We start from the raw sequence: 21,338 nt of genomic DNA on the forward strand, positions 1-21,338 counted from the left end.
AGGTGTACAATAATTGTCTTTAATTTTAAATATAGACCATTTTTAACTTGACTTTGAAAAATAAATGGCTCCAAACACCAACGAAAAGACGGAGGTATTTCTAGTCACGTTTCCATTATTTTTATTGAATATAAAAAAGGTAAGGTCAACCACTTATTTTCCTTTAGGTTAAATGTGGCAAAGGCCTGCTCAAGTTGAAAAGAGCAGAGCAATTTTAGTTTCTCAGTCAACAACTTAGTCATTTAGTCAAAACCTAATTCAGCAATAGTTTGTATTTTGCAGCTGGAAAGGAAACCGGAAATACCTTTCAGGGCAAACATCAGAAGGCAAAATTCAAGATTGCAAAATTCAGTATCAGAACAGTGACAAGATGCTTCTTGGTTTAAACACAACCTAAGAAAATACATCAGCTGGAAAGGGAAGCAGTGCATTGGAAGGGGAATGGAAGAGTAACTTTATTTTTGTCAAAAAAAAAACAAACAGTATTTACCACAGATCTCAATTGTACAACTGCACCATTCTAATTCCATGTTCATTATGGAAGAGGACCAAATTTGGTACATTGGCATAGTATGATCTAGTCTTCATAGAAAAATAAGACTTTATGACAAGAAGTCTGCCATAGAACACAAAATGGCCAAAGATTAGCTAAAGCAAGATTCTGTGATGATTTAACTGCCTGCTTACATAATTTAAATAGTACTAAGGTTGAATTGATTCCATTTCAAATACGGATTTCCTGTGTCCAAGCATGCTGTTCAGTTCCTAACTGAAGGCAGCAATGTGCTCGATGTCAAAAAGCACTATAAAATTATCCTTTCAGAAAAGTCCTCCAAACGAATAAAAGATGAATGGTACAGGATCCCAAAGAATATACAGATGGAACTCACACTCATTGTTGATGAAATTACATAGAGGTCCTGACTAAGACAGAAGCCCAAACCACCATTAAATGAATACGATATGATTGAAGAAAAGTCCTTTTTGGTGTTAACAATCCTCCAGATAGAATGAAAGGTTTGATCTTCACTTCAATCCATTGATCTGCATTTTTAGTAACTAATTGTGAAATGACTGTGCATTATTTGCTGTATTTTTCATTCTGTACACATCATGTACATTCTGCAACAAGGCTCCCAATGCTACACAGTTGTACTTTTTGTCCCAGTGATTTGTGGTCGTGCAAATTCCACAAAGTCATCAATAAGGACTGGCCATGCTCCTGAAACACATCAAAAAAATTGCATATGTATTTTCCATCCTTACAAATAAACAAATTTTACTTCATCTAATATGACTACTTAATGGAAACATCTACCAAACACATATTCTGAGTATAGTGACTTGTACATCAAGGAAATGGAGCTTTTACCAGCCCATGATAGAGAGCACTCACAGATCAGCTCCTGCACAAGTTAGATGCAGGGTGCAATTTTATGCATTACAGTCAATCCTTGCATAATACAAAAGCTGATTTTCCCAGCAGGCGTTCCAGATAAATTCTGGCACATTTAGCTCGTTTGACTCTGATTTAAGAATATATTTAGATGAATAAAATTCACTTCTCTTAAATTGAACAACTATGCCATTGAATTAAACTCAAACCAGAATTAAATGAATAAACCCAGAATTCACTATAATGTAAACCATATAACGATAACAGCACGGAAACAGAGCATCTCGGCCCTTCTAGTCCGTGCTGAATGCTTACTCTCACCTAGTCCCACTGACCTGCACTCAGCCCATAACCCTCCATTCCTTTCCTGTCCATATACATATCCAATTCTTTTTTAAATGACAACATCAAACCTGCCTCTACCACTTCTACTGGAAGCTCATTCCACACAGCTACCACTCTGAGTAAAGAAGTTCCTCATGTTACCCCTGAACTTTTGCCCCCTAACTCTCAACTCTTGTTTGAATCTCCCCTACTCTCAATGGAAAAAGCCAATCCACATCAACTCTATCTATCCCCCTCATAATTTTATGTCCCCCCTCAACTTTCTACGCTCCAAACAGCATAAAGTAACTAATGTAGTGGGCTTCTGAAAGTTCAGCAACTTTTACTAACACAAATGAAACTAAGCTTATATCATACAATTTGCCTTTTTTTTTTAATTATGTTTAAGCTAGTTGCCCTTGGTATTTAAAATCAAAGACCTCATCTTAATGTGGGCATTTACCTCTCAAGTAATACACTCCACAAATCACAAATTAAAAAATTTAATGGATTTAATACCAAGTGAGTCATAAGCACACAGCTCAAAGCAGCTTAAAGAAATACCACTGAGTTTTTCTCCCATACATGCATACCTTCTTCATCATAATTGGACATGTCATCAGCGATCATACAGCTGAAGTCTAACAGAAGGTTCCAGGTGTCTTTAGGTATTGATCTTTTATGATGTTCCTGCAGGCAAATGAAACATTTTTTTATTGCATTACGTCTTAAAACACAATCAGATTACATTTACAAAAATAATTTTCTGCAATTTATCAAAAGCTTTAGCAGGGTAATCTAATCCTAATCTATCTGAAATAAATAATAAAAACACAGTCGCTCTTATCATAAATCCACCAGAAATGTAGAAGGGTGCTTGGTGGTCAATTGACGTTACAGTTGGTGAAAGGGTACATTTCTGTGCTGTATGACCTAGATCTATAACTTTAGTGAGACCGCCACAACAGTATATTAGGACAGTATATTAATCAGAATATACAGTATCAATTTATACTAAGTTACTTTTAATTTTGCAGTAATGTGCAAGATTTCACATACACTATTTTTTGACAGAATGGATATATTCATTTTACAACAAGAATAAAGTTGCCGCCACCCAAACCTCTGAATGATGCTAAATACAAATTATCAGTTAGCAATGAAGCCATCTCACAAACTGGAAGGAACAATAGTGTTTCAGTACTAATCCCGAGTCCTAATTTGTAAGGATATTTAGTTTAAAAATGATAGTGAAATTAATTCAAAACTAGTTTTATTTTAATTTATGATCAATAAACCATGAAGTCAAAATGTTTACAGGATACATTTTGAATAGGCAAAAGTGTTGGGCAAATAAGTGTACGCATAAACCAGCATCATTAGAGGAGAGCACAGATCAACTTAATATTATACTATTGCTTATTGAGTAGGTTTCAATTTATGGTTGTTTTGCCAGAGGAATTAAATAAATAATATCCATTTCATGCAGGACAAACTGCTCTAAATATTAGAGAACCAAGCATCCAGAGCAAGAGGAAAAGAAATTAGTAAAGAAAAGGTTAATGAGCTCATAAACTGATAAATCTAAAGAAGCTGAGGATGCACACTGTCTAGTGAAATAGTGATGCACTAATGGTTAGCATGTTCAAAATTTTTATAGATTTTGAAATGGTCTCTGCAGATTTGATGGCAGTAAGCAGGGCCACACTATTTCAGAAAGTGCGAGAAAATAGGGACCCATTAACCTGTTACTCTGACATCAATAGTTGAGAAAATGCTGAGATCTTCAATCACCAGCATTATACCAAGACATTTAGGAAGTAATATTAGGCATTTACCTTAAACTTATGAAAGGAAAATAAAGGCTGATTAATGAATTGAAGCTTTTTGAGGATGTGATTAGAAGAATAGATGAAGAACCAGAGTCTGAGGTACAATGAGATTCTTAAAAATCTTTGAAATAAGGTCCCATGACATTAATCAAAGTTAGAATTCATGGGATTAGAAGATATAAGAATAAACACATCCTTCTCAGGTAGATAAACTGATAATTGTGGTACTGCAGGTATTGGTACTCAAGACCCCACTATTCACGATCTATACTCAGTCCCTAGTACGGGAGGTATGTTTGCTGTCTTGCTGCTGTAGCCCAACCACTTCAAAGTCTGACATGTCATGCACTCAGATGCTCTTCTGCACATCACTGTAGTAATGTGTGATTATTTGACTTGCTGTTGCCTTGTCAACTGGCCATTCTTCTCTGACCTCTCTAACAAGGCAATTTCATCCACAGAACTGACACTCACTGGATTTTTTTTGTTTGTGTTTTTCTACACCAATCTCAGCAAACTCTGAAGATTGTTGTGCTTGAAAATCCCAGCAGATCAGCAGTTTCTGAGATATTCAAACCAGCCCATCAGGCACCAACAGTCAATTCCACAGTCCAAAGTCACTTAAATCACAATTCTAACCCCCATTCTGAACAACTGAAGTTCTTGGCCATGTCTGCATGCTTTTATGCCACGTGATTGACTGATTAGATATTTGCATATTGAGATGGTGTAACTAATAGGGGTCACTGAAAGAGGCAGCCGTATTAATAGTGTTTGCATTTGTCATCATTTTCAGACTGCTATAGATTATGCTATTGTTCTTGTTTAGCCAGTTTAGCCAGCAGGACAGCGTAGTAGTTAGCACATCACTTTACAGCACCAGAGATCACTAATCAAGGTTCAATTCCTGCCACCTTCTGTAAGGTGTTTGTACATCCTCCTTGTGACAGCGTGGGATTCTGCTGAGTGCTCAGGTTTTCTCCCAAATTCCAAAGACCTATAATTAGGGTTATGAGTTGCAGATATGCCACGTTGGACCAGAAGTGTGGCAATACTCGTGGGCTGCCCCCTGCACAATCAGACTATGTTGGTTGTTGACGCAAAAATGATGCATTTCAGTGTGTTGTCAATGTGCATGTGACAAATAAAGCTAATCTTTATCTTTAAAGAATCATAGAATTATACAGCACAGAAACAGGCCATTCAACCCATCACATTCATGCCAACCAGTGGGCACCCTTCCATACGAACCCCATTGCCCAGCACCTGTTCTATAATTTTCTAATTCATGAGTTTATATAATGCACTTCTTAAATGCTGTCAATAATCCAGCTTCAACCGACCTCTCAGGTCATGCTTTCCAGGTGCGTTTGTAACTCTCAGCCTATTGATAGTGGGAAATTCAGTGATGGTAACATTATTGTCAGGGGATTATAGATGGATTTTCTCTTTTTAGATATTGTCATTGTTTTGCACTTATATAGTGCAAATAATACTTGCCAACTGTCAATCCAGGCCTGGTTACTATCAGATCTGTTGGTTCTCTCTCCTTTTCTTAGTTACATCCCCAAGTATGTTTGCCAAACTAGATTTCCTTTTCAGAAATCCACGTTTAACATTGTTGAATCCCACTGATATTTTACAACTGTCCTGTTATACCTTTAGCTTTCTGTATATTGTTAACGTTACGCTTGGCACTCTGGTTACCCAATTATTCTCACTTTTAAATGGCAAGACTGTGTTTCACTAAACGTCAATCTACAAGAACAATAGCATAATTATAGCAGTCTGAAAAATAATAACAAATGTAAACACTATTAATACAGCTGCCTCTTTCAGTGCTCTAGCATGCAAATTATTTAGCTCTGGGATTTATTTGCCTTCAGGAACCAATTTTCTCAGCACTATTTTCTTCCCGATACTAATTTCTGTTAGTTCCTTGGCTCATTGGACTTTCCGTTCTCTGTCACTCTCGTAGGTTCATCTGGTTCTGTCTTCACAGAAGTGGACAGAAATTTTCTCCCACTTCTGACTGCAGGGAAGCTGCACTTGTCTTTACTAATTGTTATCTTCCCAAACATTCGTAGAAACTTTTATGGTGCACTTTTACATTCCCCGCAAGTTTACTTTCATTCTAATTTGTACACTTTTTTTTTGTTTTTAAACCCTCCTTTGCTGAAATTTAAACTGCTTCTAATCTGCTGGCTTTCTGCTTCATTTAACAATCGTATATCATGCCCATTTGAATTTAACACTAGTGGCCAACACTGAGTTGTTTGTCCTTTCACATAAGGCAGAAACATAACAGCTGCAGCTCCTTCAGGTTTCTTAAATATATTTCTATATCTCCTATCACTACATTCACTGGGGTAATTTACATTAATTAGTTACTTACCAACCAGCATGTTTTGACACAAGAGTAGGAAATAGAGTTCTCAGGGGATATGGGATTAAAATGGTCAGCATAATTGGCTTCCATGTACAATATGAGATGTTATTCAGCACGACATAAAATTACTAAATGATGGGTAGGCAAGGGTTAAGAAATTAAATTATAAACACAAAGAGATATCATGTAGGATAAGGACATTTTTTATCAAGTAAAACAACAATTTCCTACCAGCTAGTGTGCCAATAAGCAAAATAAAGAATTTTAAACTTATGACTATAGGGCAAAGTTAGGCCAAATTCTATTAACACAGAGCATCTTTTGGATATTAAAAAACTAATATGCAAAATCAATAATTACTGACCAAGGGAAGTGAATACATGTTTTAAAAAGGAAGAACTTAAATGCAGTAAGCAAGGGAATTGTTAAAATTAGATAACTTTTAGAGAGGCAGGAAAGGCACAAATGAGACAACTGAGCTCTGGTATTTTGATTGCAGCCTGATAGCTACATTACATAAACTACATTTAATTTCTTCAGGATTTTCCCAGAGAAACATCAACTTTCAAATACAAACAAATCAGAATCAGGCTGGAAACTTCGATACTTGTACTTACCAATAAAAATTTATTCCATAGATCTAAGAATTTGAATCGCCCAGCAAGTACTAAATTCCAGTAAGCAATGGCCATTTCTAAATCTGGAAAATAAAATATTCAGTACATCTTCAGCAGCTACTGGAAATTTTAAATAACCGCACCCAAAGTTGAAAGTTATACATTGTGTTATAGTTGTTTTATTTTCCATTCTTGTATACATTTTCTTTAATTTGGTGCAGTTATTATAATTATAGTTTATCAAAAGGGATGGAAAAATAACTAAGGGAATCTGAGACAGTCTTGTCTCAACATTCTGATCAGTAGAAAAATGCCTGCAGATATAGTAAGGTATCTTAAAATGTAATAACGGTGGCTAAAACCCCAACCAGCCTCACACACACAGGTAATACTGTTTAATTAAGCATTTGATTAAAGCCAAATATTTTGCAAGAAATCATACATGACTTGATGGCCCCTTTAACATCAATGTTATAAAGGGAGATGCTCACTTTTTTAAAATATACATTTTCCTTCTGGATAAAAAATACAAAGCAATTCAGTATGAACCTAATACTACACAACCCAAACCAAAGAGGCATGGGTGAGTGAAAACACAGTACACCAAATGTCAAAGCATCATAAAATCAAATGGAAATGACAGAACAAAACTGAAAATGGTCATTAGCAGAAAGAGGAAAATAGTTTTGATAGCGATCTAGTCTTTGCCTTTATTGCTATGTACTTGAAAGTTCTAATTGTATTTAATTTTGCCACGTTGCTTTATTAACATCAACAATTAATTAACAGATCTGTTTTCCAACTCATAACTACATCCCCTCTTTATGAAAATCTTTTGAGATGAAGAAGTTTAATACAAGTACTTTCTATCTTTTACACTAAGTTTTGTTACTTAAGTACAATGGCAAGTTTAAAGAATAAACTCTTCTGAAGCTTCCAGTCAGGTACAGGTATCGATTTTAAACGATGTTTTGAGAAAATCTTTGTCAGGGATAGTGCCTGGGCATGTCTAGTCAGTGGTATTTATACCCCCGTTGTCTGTCCCTCCTGATTGGTTAGTCTTCATCCAATCAGGGTTCTGCTATCCCACCTTGTTTACTATCGAATTCCCGTTCTTACTAAGTGCAAGACCTTTGTCTTTTGTTTTCCCCTCTGGTCTTACAGGAAAGTTTGGAATACAGGTGTGTATCCATTTGGGTTACCTGGAGAAATCAGTGGTAGCAAAACGTTGCATTTGCAATGGCCACAGGATTGACTTTGACGGCACAATACTACTGCATTGTGCCAATGGCTTTTGGGGCTGCCTGGTGAAGGAAGCCAATAAAATAAGACTAGAGGAAATGAACTTTAACCGAAAAGAAGGTCTCGCTCCAAGTAAGAACTAGAATTTGGAAACCTGATTGGATGAGGACTAACCAATGAGGAGGGCCAGATGACAGGGCTATAAATACCACATGCCCAGGGATAATCCCTGACGAAGATGGTAGTTTGTCATAAAACAGTTATAACTGATACCTGTACCCAGCTGGAAGCCCAAGAATAGTTTATTCATCCTATACACTAAAAAAGCACTAGATCCTTTTTGACTTGATTAAGGTTCTAATAAGCTTGTTGGTGTATTGAGCATTCACATATTAAGGCCACATTTAATTTACAGTTCACGCTACTTTTTCTACATCACATCTGGGTCTTCAACCTACTTCAGATCATAATTATTCTTTGCAACCCATGCACTAACTTGCAAATTGTTTTGGACTATAACATTAAGCTGCTAGAAACTGTATCAGCCTAACTCAATTCTTTAATCTTAATTTATTATTAATGCATTGCAAAATTGTAGAATAGGTTCATTTTTTCTGGAATATCAGAATTCACCATTAACTAATGTGTATATTAGAACCTTATGTCATTGTATTTTGGTAATAAAACAATACACCTTAGTATTTTATATCTGAAGCTCAAAATATAAATAATGTAAACATCAGTCTCCAGAATGTTCAGTCCTCCATAAAATGCTAGCCTCTAAGATAGAACATTTTGGCTTCTCCAAAAAGGTACACATTTCTTTTTCACTTGCAATGAAATCAAACAATGCAAAATTTACAGAATGCATCCCACAAATAGAAGGAAGGAGGGATATCCTAATGATTTTCTTTAGCCACCCAAGAGGCTATGAATTTACCATAAAGATTTGCAGTTACTGCCTTATCCTTGTACTTAAAGGATACTTTATCCCCATGCTGTTTGACCCAGTTAGAAGTCATAAGAGAATGATCACATTCCTTCATTCAAAGCATACCAGAATACAAATACAGTACATTAATGGAGGGTGTACAACATTCACACTGCATGAACAATGGCATTATTGCCAATGTTAACTTAAGCTTATTTTACAGTCACATGATTTTTCTGTAAAAAAAAGATAAGGAATTTTAATTGTAGAAACACTGATTTAATAGATTCCAAGTTTAAGTCAAATTGGTAAACATCTACTCTTGGTGAACCTTTCATCACTGGGTAAAACAGAGACTGAAGTATATTCCACATTTACCATCCTGCCAGGGAAAAAGACTTAGGCACTACCATCTCTTTCCTCTAACCAATCAAAACAAGACTTTTTTTTTTAAATTGTACTTCCACGTTATATCTAGGATTTTCAATTAAAAATGTAGGCCAATGAAATGACAAAATGCTTATTACAGAGCATAATAAAGTTTGGTGTCAAGGCACATTGCTTCTGCAATCAAACATTTTTCTCCTGTACAGATCATTCCAAGTTGTCATATATCAAAGTTCTTTCAAATTCAGATTAACTGACATTTCAACTTGTGCATTAGTATTTCAGCAGCAAATTTTTTTCTTTTTTAAAATCAAGAAATTATGAAAAATCAACCTTTTAAAGGAATCTTTAACTATTTGTATGCAGTTTCAGCGCATGACTAATTCCAGCGTTAATCTCACAGTTGATGGAAGTGGAAGAATCAACGCATAAATCAAATCCAAACAGTTTTGCAATCCACATGTTCATCTGAATCAGTTGTGACAAGGTTATCTCAAACAAATCTTGAACGTGCCTCTTCTCTTTACAGTTGAAGGGCTTTTGGTACATTTCCAACATTTTCTCTTTTCCTGTCAATTGATTAATGTAGTAATTTTGTGTGCAAAGATCACAAGGAGGATTAAAATAAAAACCTCAAATTAATTTAATGTCACATGCCAATTTTGTAGAGCCATAAAATTGTAATCACTCTATTTTTAAATATTTGCTAGTTAAGCTATGATTATACCTTTGAAAAATTAGCTCTGCCCCTCTTGAATTCTGCTGCCTGTGAAGGTCCTGCGGGTCTGCCTCCACACTCCTCCCTATTCCTCATTATCTGGCAGCCAAGCTTCCTTTAGATTTGCTGTGTTGTCTGCAGACATGGAAATAAATAGGGTGCAGATATATTTGGGGAGATTTTTCAGACTGTGGGCAAATAGATTAGAAGGATGGGTTTACACTAGCTTGAGTTTACATGACCTCTGAAGTAATGAAACAGCTGGATAAGAGCCTGGAATATCACATTCGTGTGGTCTAATTCCAAAAGAAAATGCCATTCCTCAATTTCAAATCTATTCTTACTACTTCTGGGTATTTACCATTATGTCAACATGGATAAAGGAGTACTTCACTAAAATTGCTATTAAAAGCTCAGTAAATATTTATAGATCCCTGGAAGTCTTTTGTTGAAGTCCAGAAGGGAGTTAACAAGGGATGTGTATCCTAGTTATCAATTTGGTTGAAAGACCTTCTCCTAAATGGGTGTCCAAGAGTGAAACCTAAAATGTGTAAAGGCTAGTTCTCTGCTCCACAAATTAATTGGTTCTTGTTGCACAATTTCCTATATGCCAAACTGCTGTAATATTCAGTGAGGCAATATCTGCTACAGGTAAAGTACCCAAATTCAATATTAGAGTCATAGAAAAGTACAGCACAGGCCCTTTGGCCCATCTAGTCCATGCCACACCATTTAAACCACCTACTCCCATTGTCCTGTACCAGGACCATAGTCCTCCATGCCACTCCCATCCAAATTTCTCTTACACATTGAAATCGAGTTGGCGAGCTGATGTGTTCCACTTGTGCTGGCAGCTCATTCCAAACTCTCTCAACCCTCCGAGTGAAGAAAATTCCCCTCATGTTCTCCTTAGACTTTTCACCTTTTGTCCTAGCTCATTACATCCGGTTGTAGTCTCATCTGCGGAAAAAGCCTGCTTGCGTTTACCCTATTTAATACTCAGTTTCATACACCTCTGTCAAATCTCCCGTCTTCTACGTTTCAAGGAATAAAGTCCTATCCTATTTGATCTTTCCTTAAAAATCAGGACCTCCAGTTCTACCAACATCCTTGTAAATTTCAACCTGTACTCTTTCAACCTGGTTTATATCTTTCTGGTAGGTAGGTGACCAAAGCTGCACACAATACTCCAAATTAGGGCTCACCTAAGTCTTATACAATTTCAACATCACATCTCCTGTACTCAATACATTGATTCATGAAGGCAAATCTGCCAAAAGCTTTCTTTACAACCACATCTACCTGTGACACCACTTTCAATCAATTATGGACCTGTATTCCCAGATCTCTCTTTCTACCATACTCCTCAGTGCCGTACCATTCTCTGTGTAAGACCTACCCTGGTACATCCTTCTGAAGTGCAGCACCCCACACTTGTTGGCATTAATATAAACAGTAGTTTTCAAATTATTCTATTCTTGATAAATATGATACAAAGAATAACAGCCCAAAAGTGATGGGCGGGAGGTGTTTTTGCAATATGATTTGTTCTGTGATAAATTTATGCTGCTTTATTCATGTTGATATGGACTCAAAATACAGAAATCTTATAAAATTTCATATAATTTACAAAAGTGGCAGCTGTTGCCAATGTTTTGGTGAAAACTAACCATACATGTAGAAGTTCCAGAATTTAACAAAACACCACAAAATTTGATTTTCAAAATATCACTGCTTAACCAATTTTAAATGGTGTCCTGGACAAAGTTAGAAAAGTAAAGAAAATAGTAACTTCATTAAATTTATCTTCCAATATTGCCAAGTCAAGTAACCATAATTACCAAAATACCAAAACACATGTTTGCAACATATACCTATAAATTGTTAGAAACATGTCCTGTGACATTTCCTGCCCTATATAATCAAGCAGGTTCTGCTTAAGCACAATAAAATTAATCATGTGATTCCAAAATCACATCTCAATCACAGTGCAATTCTGTATTCTCTTAGGATTTTTTCTTTCCAATAAAAGGCTGCATTACTGAATTTTTTGAAAAGTCAATGTATCTTTTAAATTGAACTTACCTAAGCCCTTTTGGCCTGGGTTCTTTGCAAAGCTGAACGTGAACTGGTAAAAGTCCTTAAACTTTGCTTGATCTTTTAATTCTAGTTCCAATTTAGGCAGTAGAACCTTCAGTTTTTCTATGCTGTCACACCTTAATAAGAGAAACATTATTTTTAACAGTGTATCGTAACAGTCAATGCTTTGTCTATTCCTACTTTCATATTAAATTTCTCTCATTCTACCCTTCATCATAAAATCCTAATACCTTCATTTGACTTTGATAAGCCCAATTTAATACTTACTTTTCCTCCTTTTGTTGTAAAATGAATTATCAGAGAAGGATCAAATCATTTAGCTTTTTCTTGTTTATCAACTTTAAAAGAACAATTTACATTATTACCAAAAGGACAACATGTCAGGATGAAGAATGCAAAAAAAAACTGAAATTCAGTTTCTGAGCAACACAAGGTCCCAGGAACTTTCATAAGCCCTCAGACTATCAGAAGTTAACTTAAAATAACAAATGAATTACAAATTTCTCTTGCAACAAGAGTGAATCTGCAGATGCTAGAAATAAATAAAAAACACAAAGTGCTGGCAGAACTCAGCAGGCCAGACAGCATCCATGGGAGGAGCTATCCACCGACGTCTACTACAAATCCACTAACTCCCACAGCTACCTAGACTATTCCTCCTCCCACCCTGTCTCCTGCAAAAATGCTATCCCTTTCTCTCAATTCCTCTGCCTCCGCCGCATCTGCTCTCAGGATGAGGCCTTCCATTCTAGGACAAAAGAGATGTCTTCAGTTTTTAAAGAAAGGGGCTTCCCTTTGTCCACTATCAACTCTGCCCTCCATCGCGTCTCCCGTATTTCACGCACCTCTGCCCTCACCCCATCCCCCCACCAGCCCACCAGGGATAGTCCCCCTGGTCCTCACCTATCACCCTACCAGCCTACAGATCCAACATATAATCCTCAGTAACTTCCGCCACCTCCTACGTAATCCCACCACCAGCCACATCTTCCCCTCCCCCCCCCACTCTCAGCTTTCCACAGGGATCGCTCCCTACGTGACTCCCTTGTCCATTCATTCCCCCATCCCTCCCCACCGACCTCCCTCTGGGCACTCATCCCTGCAAACGGAAGAAGTGTTACACCTGCCCCCACACTTCTTCCCTCACCACCATCCCAGGCCCCAGACAGTCCTTTCAGGTGAGGCACCACTTCACCTGCGAGTCAACTGGGGTGATATACTGTATCCGGTGCTCCCGATGAGGCCATTTATACATTGGGGAGACCCGCCGCAGACGGGGAGACCGTTTCGCCAAACGCCGGCTCTCAGTCCTCCAGTAGTGGCGGGATCTCCCTGTGGCCACACACTTCAGTTCCACAGACCACTCCCACTCCGACATGTCTGTCCATGGCCTCCTCTACCGTCAAGATGAGGCCACACGCAGGTCGATGGAGCAACACCTTATCTCCTGCCTAGGTAGCCTCCTTCCTGCCGGCATGAACATCCAACTCACAGACCTCCATTGATACCCTTGCCCCCCCCCACCCTTAACCCCAACCCTATCTATTATTTTAGTCTGGTTCTCTTTCTCTCTCTTTTTCCCCCCTCACTATAATCTCTCCCCCCAGCCCTACCTTTCTTTCTTTTATTTCCCATAACTCTCCGCCTTCCCCCTAGCCCATTTCCCTCCAGCCTATCACTTCCCAGCTCTCTACTTTATTCCTCCCCCCACTTCTTATCCCCCCTCGACCATCCCATGTTACTTTACTCCTGATGAAGGGTTTCAGCCCGAAACGTCGTCACTACCTCCTCCCATAGATGCTGTCTGGCCTGCTGAGTTCTGCCAGCATTTTGTGTTTTTTACAGATCTCTCTTGACTGGTTTTATGCTACAGCGATGCTAATAAAGTAAACATGAAGTACAAACTTGTGCAATTTCAATTCCTTCCACCGCTAAAGACAAATAAAATTAAGGCAGAAAGTGAGAAGTCTAAAAGAGGAAGGAAAAGCAAAGTGTGATACTTCCAAATTTGCATTCTGTTCTTTATACATAAATTGGATAGGTGCAGGATTTATCAAATGTGCATGCAAGCTTTCATAAGCAGAGGCGTGTATCTATCTTCAGTATAGATTGCCAAGATTATCAACAAATTTTAGTTAGTAATAAACTTGGCTGGGTCAAAATCCACATTTGTTGTTTCAATTAAACTAAATGAGAGCAAAACAATACTTCAAGAACACAGCTGAATGTTTCGTTTCTGAAAAATGAATCGCACATCTTTCTTTTTCAATCTTTTTATTAGTTTTTTTTAAAAAACATAACATAATATTATATTACATATGTTATGAATACAATAGATTTGAAATTGAGTTGGTACCAAGATAACAATATCTTATTAAACTATCAGTGAAAAAGGATCATACAATATCAATCTAATCTATATTGATTATACATGAAAAGATTAAAGATAATCATCAAAAGAAAAAAAATGTAAAATATAAGAAAAAATGTATATTTAAAGAAATAATAAAAAAATAAACCTAAACTAACATGGGCAATAATAATAGTTTATAAGTATATGATAGTGTCAAAAAACTCTGGAACTCCATACCAGAACAAGAATAATAAGAGTAGAGGTCTGGAAGAAGTCAAATTAATTCATATGAAAATGTCGAATGAACGGTCCCTAAGTTTCTTCAAATTTAATTGATGAATCAAAAATAGTACTTCTAATTTTTTCTAAACTTAAACAAGAAATAGTTTGAGAGAACCATTGAAATGTGGTAGGAGGATTTACTTCTTTCCAATTTTGTAATATAGATCTCCTGGCCATTAATATTACAAAGGCAATCATTCGTCTAATTGAAGGGGAGAATCGACTATCATCTTCATTTGGTATACCAAAAATTGCAGTGATAAAATGAGGTTGTAAATCAATATTCCAAATTGAGGAAATGGTAGCAAATATGTCCTTCCAATAATTATGTAAAGTAGGACATGACCAAAACATGTCGGTCAATGAAGCCACATCTAAATGACATCTGTCACATTGAGGATTAACATGAGAATAAAACCGAGCAAGCTTATCTTTAGACATATGAGCTCTATGTACAACCTTAAATTGTATTAAAGCATGTTTAGCACATATAGAAGAAGAATTAACCATTTGTAAAATTTTTCCCATTTTTCCGTTGAAATATTGTATTGAAGTTCTTTTTCCCATTCCTGTTTAATTCTACCTGATATCTCTGGTTGTATCTTCATAATCATATTATAAATAAGAGCCACGAATCTCTTCTAACAGGGATTTAAAGTAAAAATCATATCTGAAAAATCTATCAAAGTTGAATTAGGAAAGGATGGTAAAACTTTATACAAAGTTTCTAATTTGTAAGTATCTAAAAAAATTAGATATAGGTAATTTAAATTTGTTAGAAAGTTGATCAAAAGACATCAAACTACCTTCAGAAAAAAGATCGCGAAAACATATTATACCTTTCCTCTTCCATATACTAAAAGCTTGATCTGTTAAAGAGGGTTTAAAGAAAAAATTAAGTAAGATAGGGCTATCAAGAACGAAGTTTTTTATTTTAGAGTAAAAAATTTACGAAATTGAAACCAAATTCGTAATGTATGTTTGACAATAGGGTTAGATATCTGTTTATTAAGTTTAGCTAAATCAACAGGGAGAGAAGAGCCAAGAACAGAAAATAAAGAATATCCTTGTGTACCATTACATTCTAAATTTACCCACTGTGGGCACAATGGTAAATCTAACTCTAATTTCCAGTATAATAAATTCCGAATATTATTCGCCCAATAGTAAAATCTAAAATTGGGTAAAGCTAAAGCACCATCTTTTTTAGATTTCTGTAACTGTCTTTTACTTAATCTGGGGTTTTTATTTTGCCACACAAATGAGGAAATTTTTGAATCAATGCTATCAAAAAAAGACTTAGGAATAAAAATTGTTAAGGCTTGAAATAAATATAAAAATTTCGGTAAAATCATCATTTTAACAGCATTGATCCGACCAACCAATGATAAGGATAAAGGAGACCATCTAGTAGTAAGTTGTTAAATTTGATGAAGCATAGGTAAAAAAATTCAATCTGAATAAATCTTTATATTTCTTGGTAATTTTTATACCTTAATAAATAAAATTATCAGTAACAATTTTAAATGGTATCCTGTCATTCAGTAAAGTTTGGGCATTTAAAGGGAAGAGTTCACTCTTATCCAAATTTAATTTGTAACCAGAAAAACTACCAAATTGAACCAACAAGGACAGAATAGCGGGAATAGAATTATCAGGATCAGAAATATATAACAGCAAGTCATCAGCATAGAGCGATAACTTGTATAATTTTTCATTACGGGTAATACCAGAAATATTAGGGGATTCACAAATAGCAATGGCTAAAGGTTCTAATGCAATATTAAATAATAAAGGACTTAAGGGACAACCTTGTCTCGTACCACGAGATAATTGAAAAAAAGAGGATCTATAATTATTCGTAAGAACAGAAGCAACAGGTTTATAATATATTAATTTAATCCATGATATAAAATTAGAACTAAAATTAAAATTCTTCAAGGCATTAAATAAGTACGTCCATTCAACTCTATCAAAAGCTTTTTCAGCATCTAATGAAATAACACATTCTGGGGTTGTGGGTGAGGAAGTGTAAATTATATTAATCAAATTTCTAACATTAAAAAAGGAGTATCGGTTCCTAATGAAACCAGTTTGATCTCCTGAAATAATCTGTGATAGTATCTTTTCTAACCTAATAGCTAAAATTTTTGTAAGAATCTTAGAGTCTACATTTAATAACGATATAGGGCGATAAGATGCACATAAAGTAGGGTCTTTATCTTTTTTAAGAATTAAAGAGATAGTAGCTTCATAAAAGGACTGGGGTGGTCTCTTCTTAATAAATGCATCATTGAAGATTTCACATAGCCAAGGGGAAAGCAAAGAAGAAAAAGTTTTTAAAAATTCTATAATATAACCATCAGGGCCAGGAGCTTTCCCTGAATTCATCGATGAAATAGCCTCTCCTACCTCAGCCATAGAAATAGGAGCATCAAATAAACTTCGATCTTCATCTGTCAATTTGGGAATATTCAAATTGTTAAAAAAATTATCCATCATAGACAGATCACCATCAAATTCTGATTGATATAAAGATTTATAAAAATCTTGGGAAGTATTATTAATTTCTTTATGATCCGTAGTCAGATTACCATCTTGTTTACAAATTTTAATAATTTGTCGCTTAGTCGAAATAGCTTTTAATTGATTAGCTAACAATTTACCAGTTCGATCACTATGGATATAAAATTGAGCCCTGGTCTTAATTAATTGATTCTCAATTGAAGAAGATAACAGTAAGCTATGTTCCATTTGCAGTTCAACTCTCTTCTTATAAAGTTCTTTGGTAGGAGTCACGGAATAAATCTTATCAATTTCTTTAATTTTATCCACCAATAAAGCTATATCTAAATATCTTTGTTTTCTTTTACCAGCAGAATATGAGATAATTTGTCGACGAATAAAAGCCTTAAAAGAGTCCCAAAGTATTCCTCTGTCAATCTCTTCGGTATAGTTTGTTGAAAAAAATAAGTCAATTTGCTGTTTTATGAAAGTAATAAATTCTGGATCTTGAAACAAAGTAGCGTTGAGTCTCCAAGATCTAGTATTAATGAAAGAGTCCAAAATCTTGATAGATAACTTCAAAGGTACATGATCCGAAATAGCAATAGAATCATATTTACAGTCAATAACATCTGCTAATAAACGATGATCAATAAGAAAATAATCAATTCTAGAATAACTATGATATACATGTGAAAAAAACGAAAATTCTTTATCTTTAGGGTTCAAAAACCGCCATATTTCAGTAATTCCCGAATCGACCATAAAAGAGTTAATAAGTAAAGCTGATCTATTCGGAAGAGTTCGAATAGGTTTAGATCTATCCATCAAAGGATTCAAACAACAATTGAAATCTCCACCCATTATCAACATATATTCATTTAGATTAGGAAGGGTAGTAAATAAACGTTTAAAAAAATCAGGGCAGTCAAAATTTGGAGCGTAAATATTAACTAAAGCCACTTTTCGGTTAAAAAGTGAACCAGTAATCAACAAAAATCTGCCCTGTGGATCAGATATAATTTTATGATGTATAAACGAGATTGAGGGGTCTATAAAAATAGACACACCCCTAATTTTAGCAGTACAATTCGAATGAAATTGTTGACCCTTCCAGAACCTAAAAAAGCGTTGATTATCCTCCCTCCTAATATGGGTCTCCTGTACAAAGATAATATTAGCATTTAGTCTATGGAATACTTTAAATATTTTTTTACGTTTAATCGGATGATTTAAACCATTAGTATTCCAAGAAATAAAATTAATAGACTTATCCACCATGCTAATATTAATTGTATATACCATGAAAGGTTGAAAAAAACACATAACCCATAATTCAGGAAGAAGGAAAAATGGTACAGGTGCAACCGGAGAACATGACACCTCACCAATATTAATAATTTGAAGTCGGCCCATGAACAAAAAGCAAAAAAATAAAAAGCAAAAGCGTGAAAAAAGATCCCTACCCCCTCCCCTCGAAAGAAAGCCAAGCGGCAGGCGCATAAACTAACACTAATATTACCCCCATTTCAAGATGGCAGCTCCATGAAAAGATTAAAAAAAACTATATAACACCCAGATTTAAATATAGGGTTGCAAAGAGAAAATGTATATCAATCAGAGTGAAAAAAAAATAATATAATAAAACAAACGATCATTAATAAAAAAAGTATAAACCTTTAAAATTTGAAAGTGTAATATACCTTTAAAAAAAATTCCATGTTCAAATACAAGAAAAATGACGTTTCAAAAGCAAAGACTTATGGGAAGAAGAAACGACATTTTGAAAAAGCCATATTACAAAATATAAATGTAAGTTCAACAATCTATTAAAAAATTTGATTAAAAAAAGTTATCAAAATAGGATTAAAAAAAGATTTAATAGACACTACAATATATAATAAAAAAAGACCAAAAAATCCAAAACATTTGTCCCATTTCCAAGTGCAGGCAAACAAATAAATGCTTACAGAAAGCAAAGTCTTATGGGAAGAAGAAACAACATCTTAAAAAAAGTAAATCCTTATTACAAAATATAAACGTGTATATCCGAAACAGAAAAAAGAATAATAAAAAGAGATATTATAAAAAATTAAAAGAGCATCTATAAACGATGGTGATAGTAAAAAAAAGAAACCAGACCCGTAGATCAGGATAAGAAGTTATAACCCAGCTTCATAGGTTAAAACTTAAAATGAAATGGCATCTTCTCTCCAAAAAATTTTCAGCATAACACATAGTTCAACTTGCACTAGAAGATCGATATTCTTCAATGAATTTCTTTGCTTCTTCCAGAGTATTAAAAATTGCTGACTGTTGTCGTTCAACGTAATTCTAAGATTCGCTGGAAATCTTAAAGCTTGTTTAAGTCCAATCGAATGAATCTCTGCCATCACTGGCTTAAAAGCGATTCTCGCTCTCATTACTTCGAATGAATAATCCTCAACAATTCGAAATGTGTTGCTGTTGTGAGAAATCATACCTTTTTTACAATAGACAATAGGTGCAGAAGTAGACCATTCGGCCCCTCGAGTCTGCACCGCCATTCTGAGATCATGGCTGATCATTCACTATCAATACCCAGTCCCTGCCTTGTCCCCATATCCCTTGATTCCCCTATCCATCAGATATCTATCCAGCTCCTTCTTGAAAGCATCCAGAGAATTGGCCTCCACCGTCTTCCGAGGCAGTGCATTCCACACCTCCACAACTCTCTGGGAGAAGAAGCTCTTCCTCAACTCTGTTTTAAATAACTGACCTCTTATTCTCAATCCATGCCCTCTGGTACTGGATTCTTCCAACATCTGGAACATATTTCCTGCCTCAATCCTATCAAATCCTTTAATTATCTTAAACGTTTCAATCAGATCCCCTCTCAATCTCCTCAATTCCAGCGTGTACAAGCCCAATCTCTCCAATCTCTCTGCGTAAGACAGCCCTGCCATCCCAGGAATCAACCTAGTGAATCTACGCTGCACTTTCTCAATTGCCAGAATGTCCTTCCTTAAACCTGGAGACCAAAACTGTACACAATATTCCAGGTGTGGTCTCACCAGTGCCCTGTACAAATGCAAAAGAACATCTTTGCTCTTGTATTCAATTCCCCTTGTAACAAAGGCCAACATTCCATTTGCCCTCTTCACTGCCTGTTGCACTTGCTCATTCACCTTCATTGACTGGTGAACTAGGACTCCTAGGTCTCTTTGCATTTCTCCCTTACCTAACTCGACACCGTTCAGACAATACTCTGCCCTCTTGTTCCAGCTTCCAAAGTGGATAACTTCACATTTATTCACATTGAATGACATCTGCCAAGTATCTGCCCACTCACTCAGCCTATCCAAGTCTCCCTGTATTCTCCTAACGTCCTCTTCGCATGTCACACTGCCACCCAGTTTAGTATCGTCAGCAAACTTGCTGATATAGTTTTCAATGCCCTCATCTAAATCATTGACATAAATCGTAAAGAGCTGTGGTCCCAATACAGAGCCCTGTGGTACCCCACTAGTCACTTCCAGCCAGTCCGAAAAACACCCATTCACTGCTACCTTTTGCTTTCTATCTGCCAACCAGTTTTCTATCCATGTTGAAACCCTGCCCCCAATGCCATGAGCTCTGATTTTACTCACCAATCTCCTATGTGGCACCTTATCGAATGCCTTCTGAAAATCTAGGTACACAACATCTACTGGCTTACCCTCGTCTAACGTCCTTGTTACACCCTCAAAAAACTCCAACTGATTAGTCAAGCATGATTTGCCCTTGGTAAATCCATGCTGGCTCGGCCTAATCCTATTTCTGCCATCTAGATGTGCCACTATTTCGTCCTTAATAATGGACTCAAGCATCTTCCCCACGACTGATGTTAGGCTAACAGGGCAATAGTTCTCCGTTTTCTCCTTCCCTCCTTTCTTGAAAAGTGGGACAACATTAGCCACTCTCCAATCTTCAGGAACTGATCCTGAATCTAAGGAACATTGGAAAATGATTACCAATGCATCCACAATTTCCTGAGCCACCTCTTTTAGAACCCTCAGATGCAGACCATCTGGACCCGGGGATTTATTAGCCTTCAGTCCTACCAGTCTACTCATCACAGTTTCTTTCCTAATGTCAATCTGTCTCAATTCCTCTGATATCTTATGACCCTGGCCCATCCATACATCTGGGAGATTTACGAGCTAATCAAATTAAAAGCTCTTTCTCCCGAGGATAATGAAGGCGAACAATCACAGCTCGTGGTTTGCCACTCGCAGCCGAAA

General features: G+C 36.0%; 1 protein-coding gene across 3 annotated transcripts in view; it reads right to left on the bottom strand.

Moving 5' to 3' along the window:
- Positions 1 to 21,338, bottom strand: part of dcun1d1 (DCN1, defective in cullin neddylation 1, domain containing 1 (S. cerevisiae)) — an 80,524-nt gene continuing 59,186 nt past the window's right edge. For all 3 annotated transcript variants that reach the window (XM_059944887.1, XM_059944875.1, XM_059944881.1), the window contains 4 exons: positions 11,922 to 12,052; positions 6,559 to 6,641; positions 2,314 to 2,410; positions 1 to 1,222 (listed from right to left, as the gene is read on the bottom strand). In XM_059944887.1, coding sequence (XP_059800870.1) covers positions 1,143 to 1,222; positions 2,314 to 2,410; positions 6,559 to 6,641; positions 11,922 to 12,052 — 391 coding nt within the window. In that variant the 3' untranslated portion in view covers positions 1 to 1,142. The remainder of the gene's footprint in view (positions 1,223 to 2,313; positions 2,411 to 6,558; positions 6,642 to 11,921; positions 12,053 to 21,338) is intronic.

This window comes from Hypanus sabinus, chromosome 2 (genome assembly GCF_030144855.1).
Source record: "Hypanus sabinus isolate sHypSab1 chromosome 2, sHypSab1.hap1, whole genome shotgun sequence".
In the NCBI taxonomy this organism is placed as follows: Eukaryota; Metazoa; Chordata; class Chondrichthyes; order Myliobatiformes; family Dasyatidae; genus Hypanus; species Hypanus sabinus.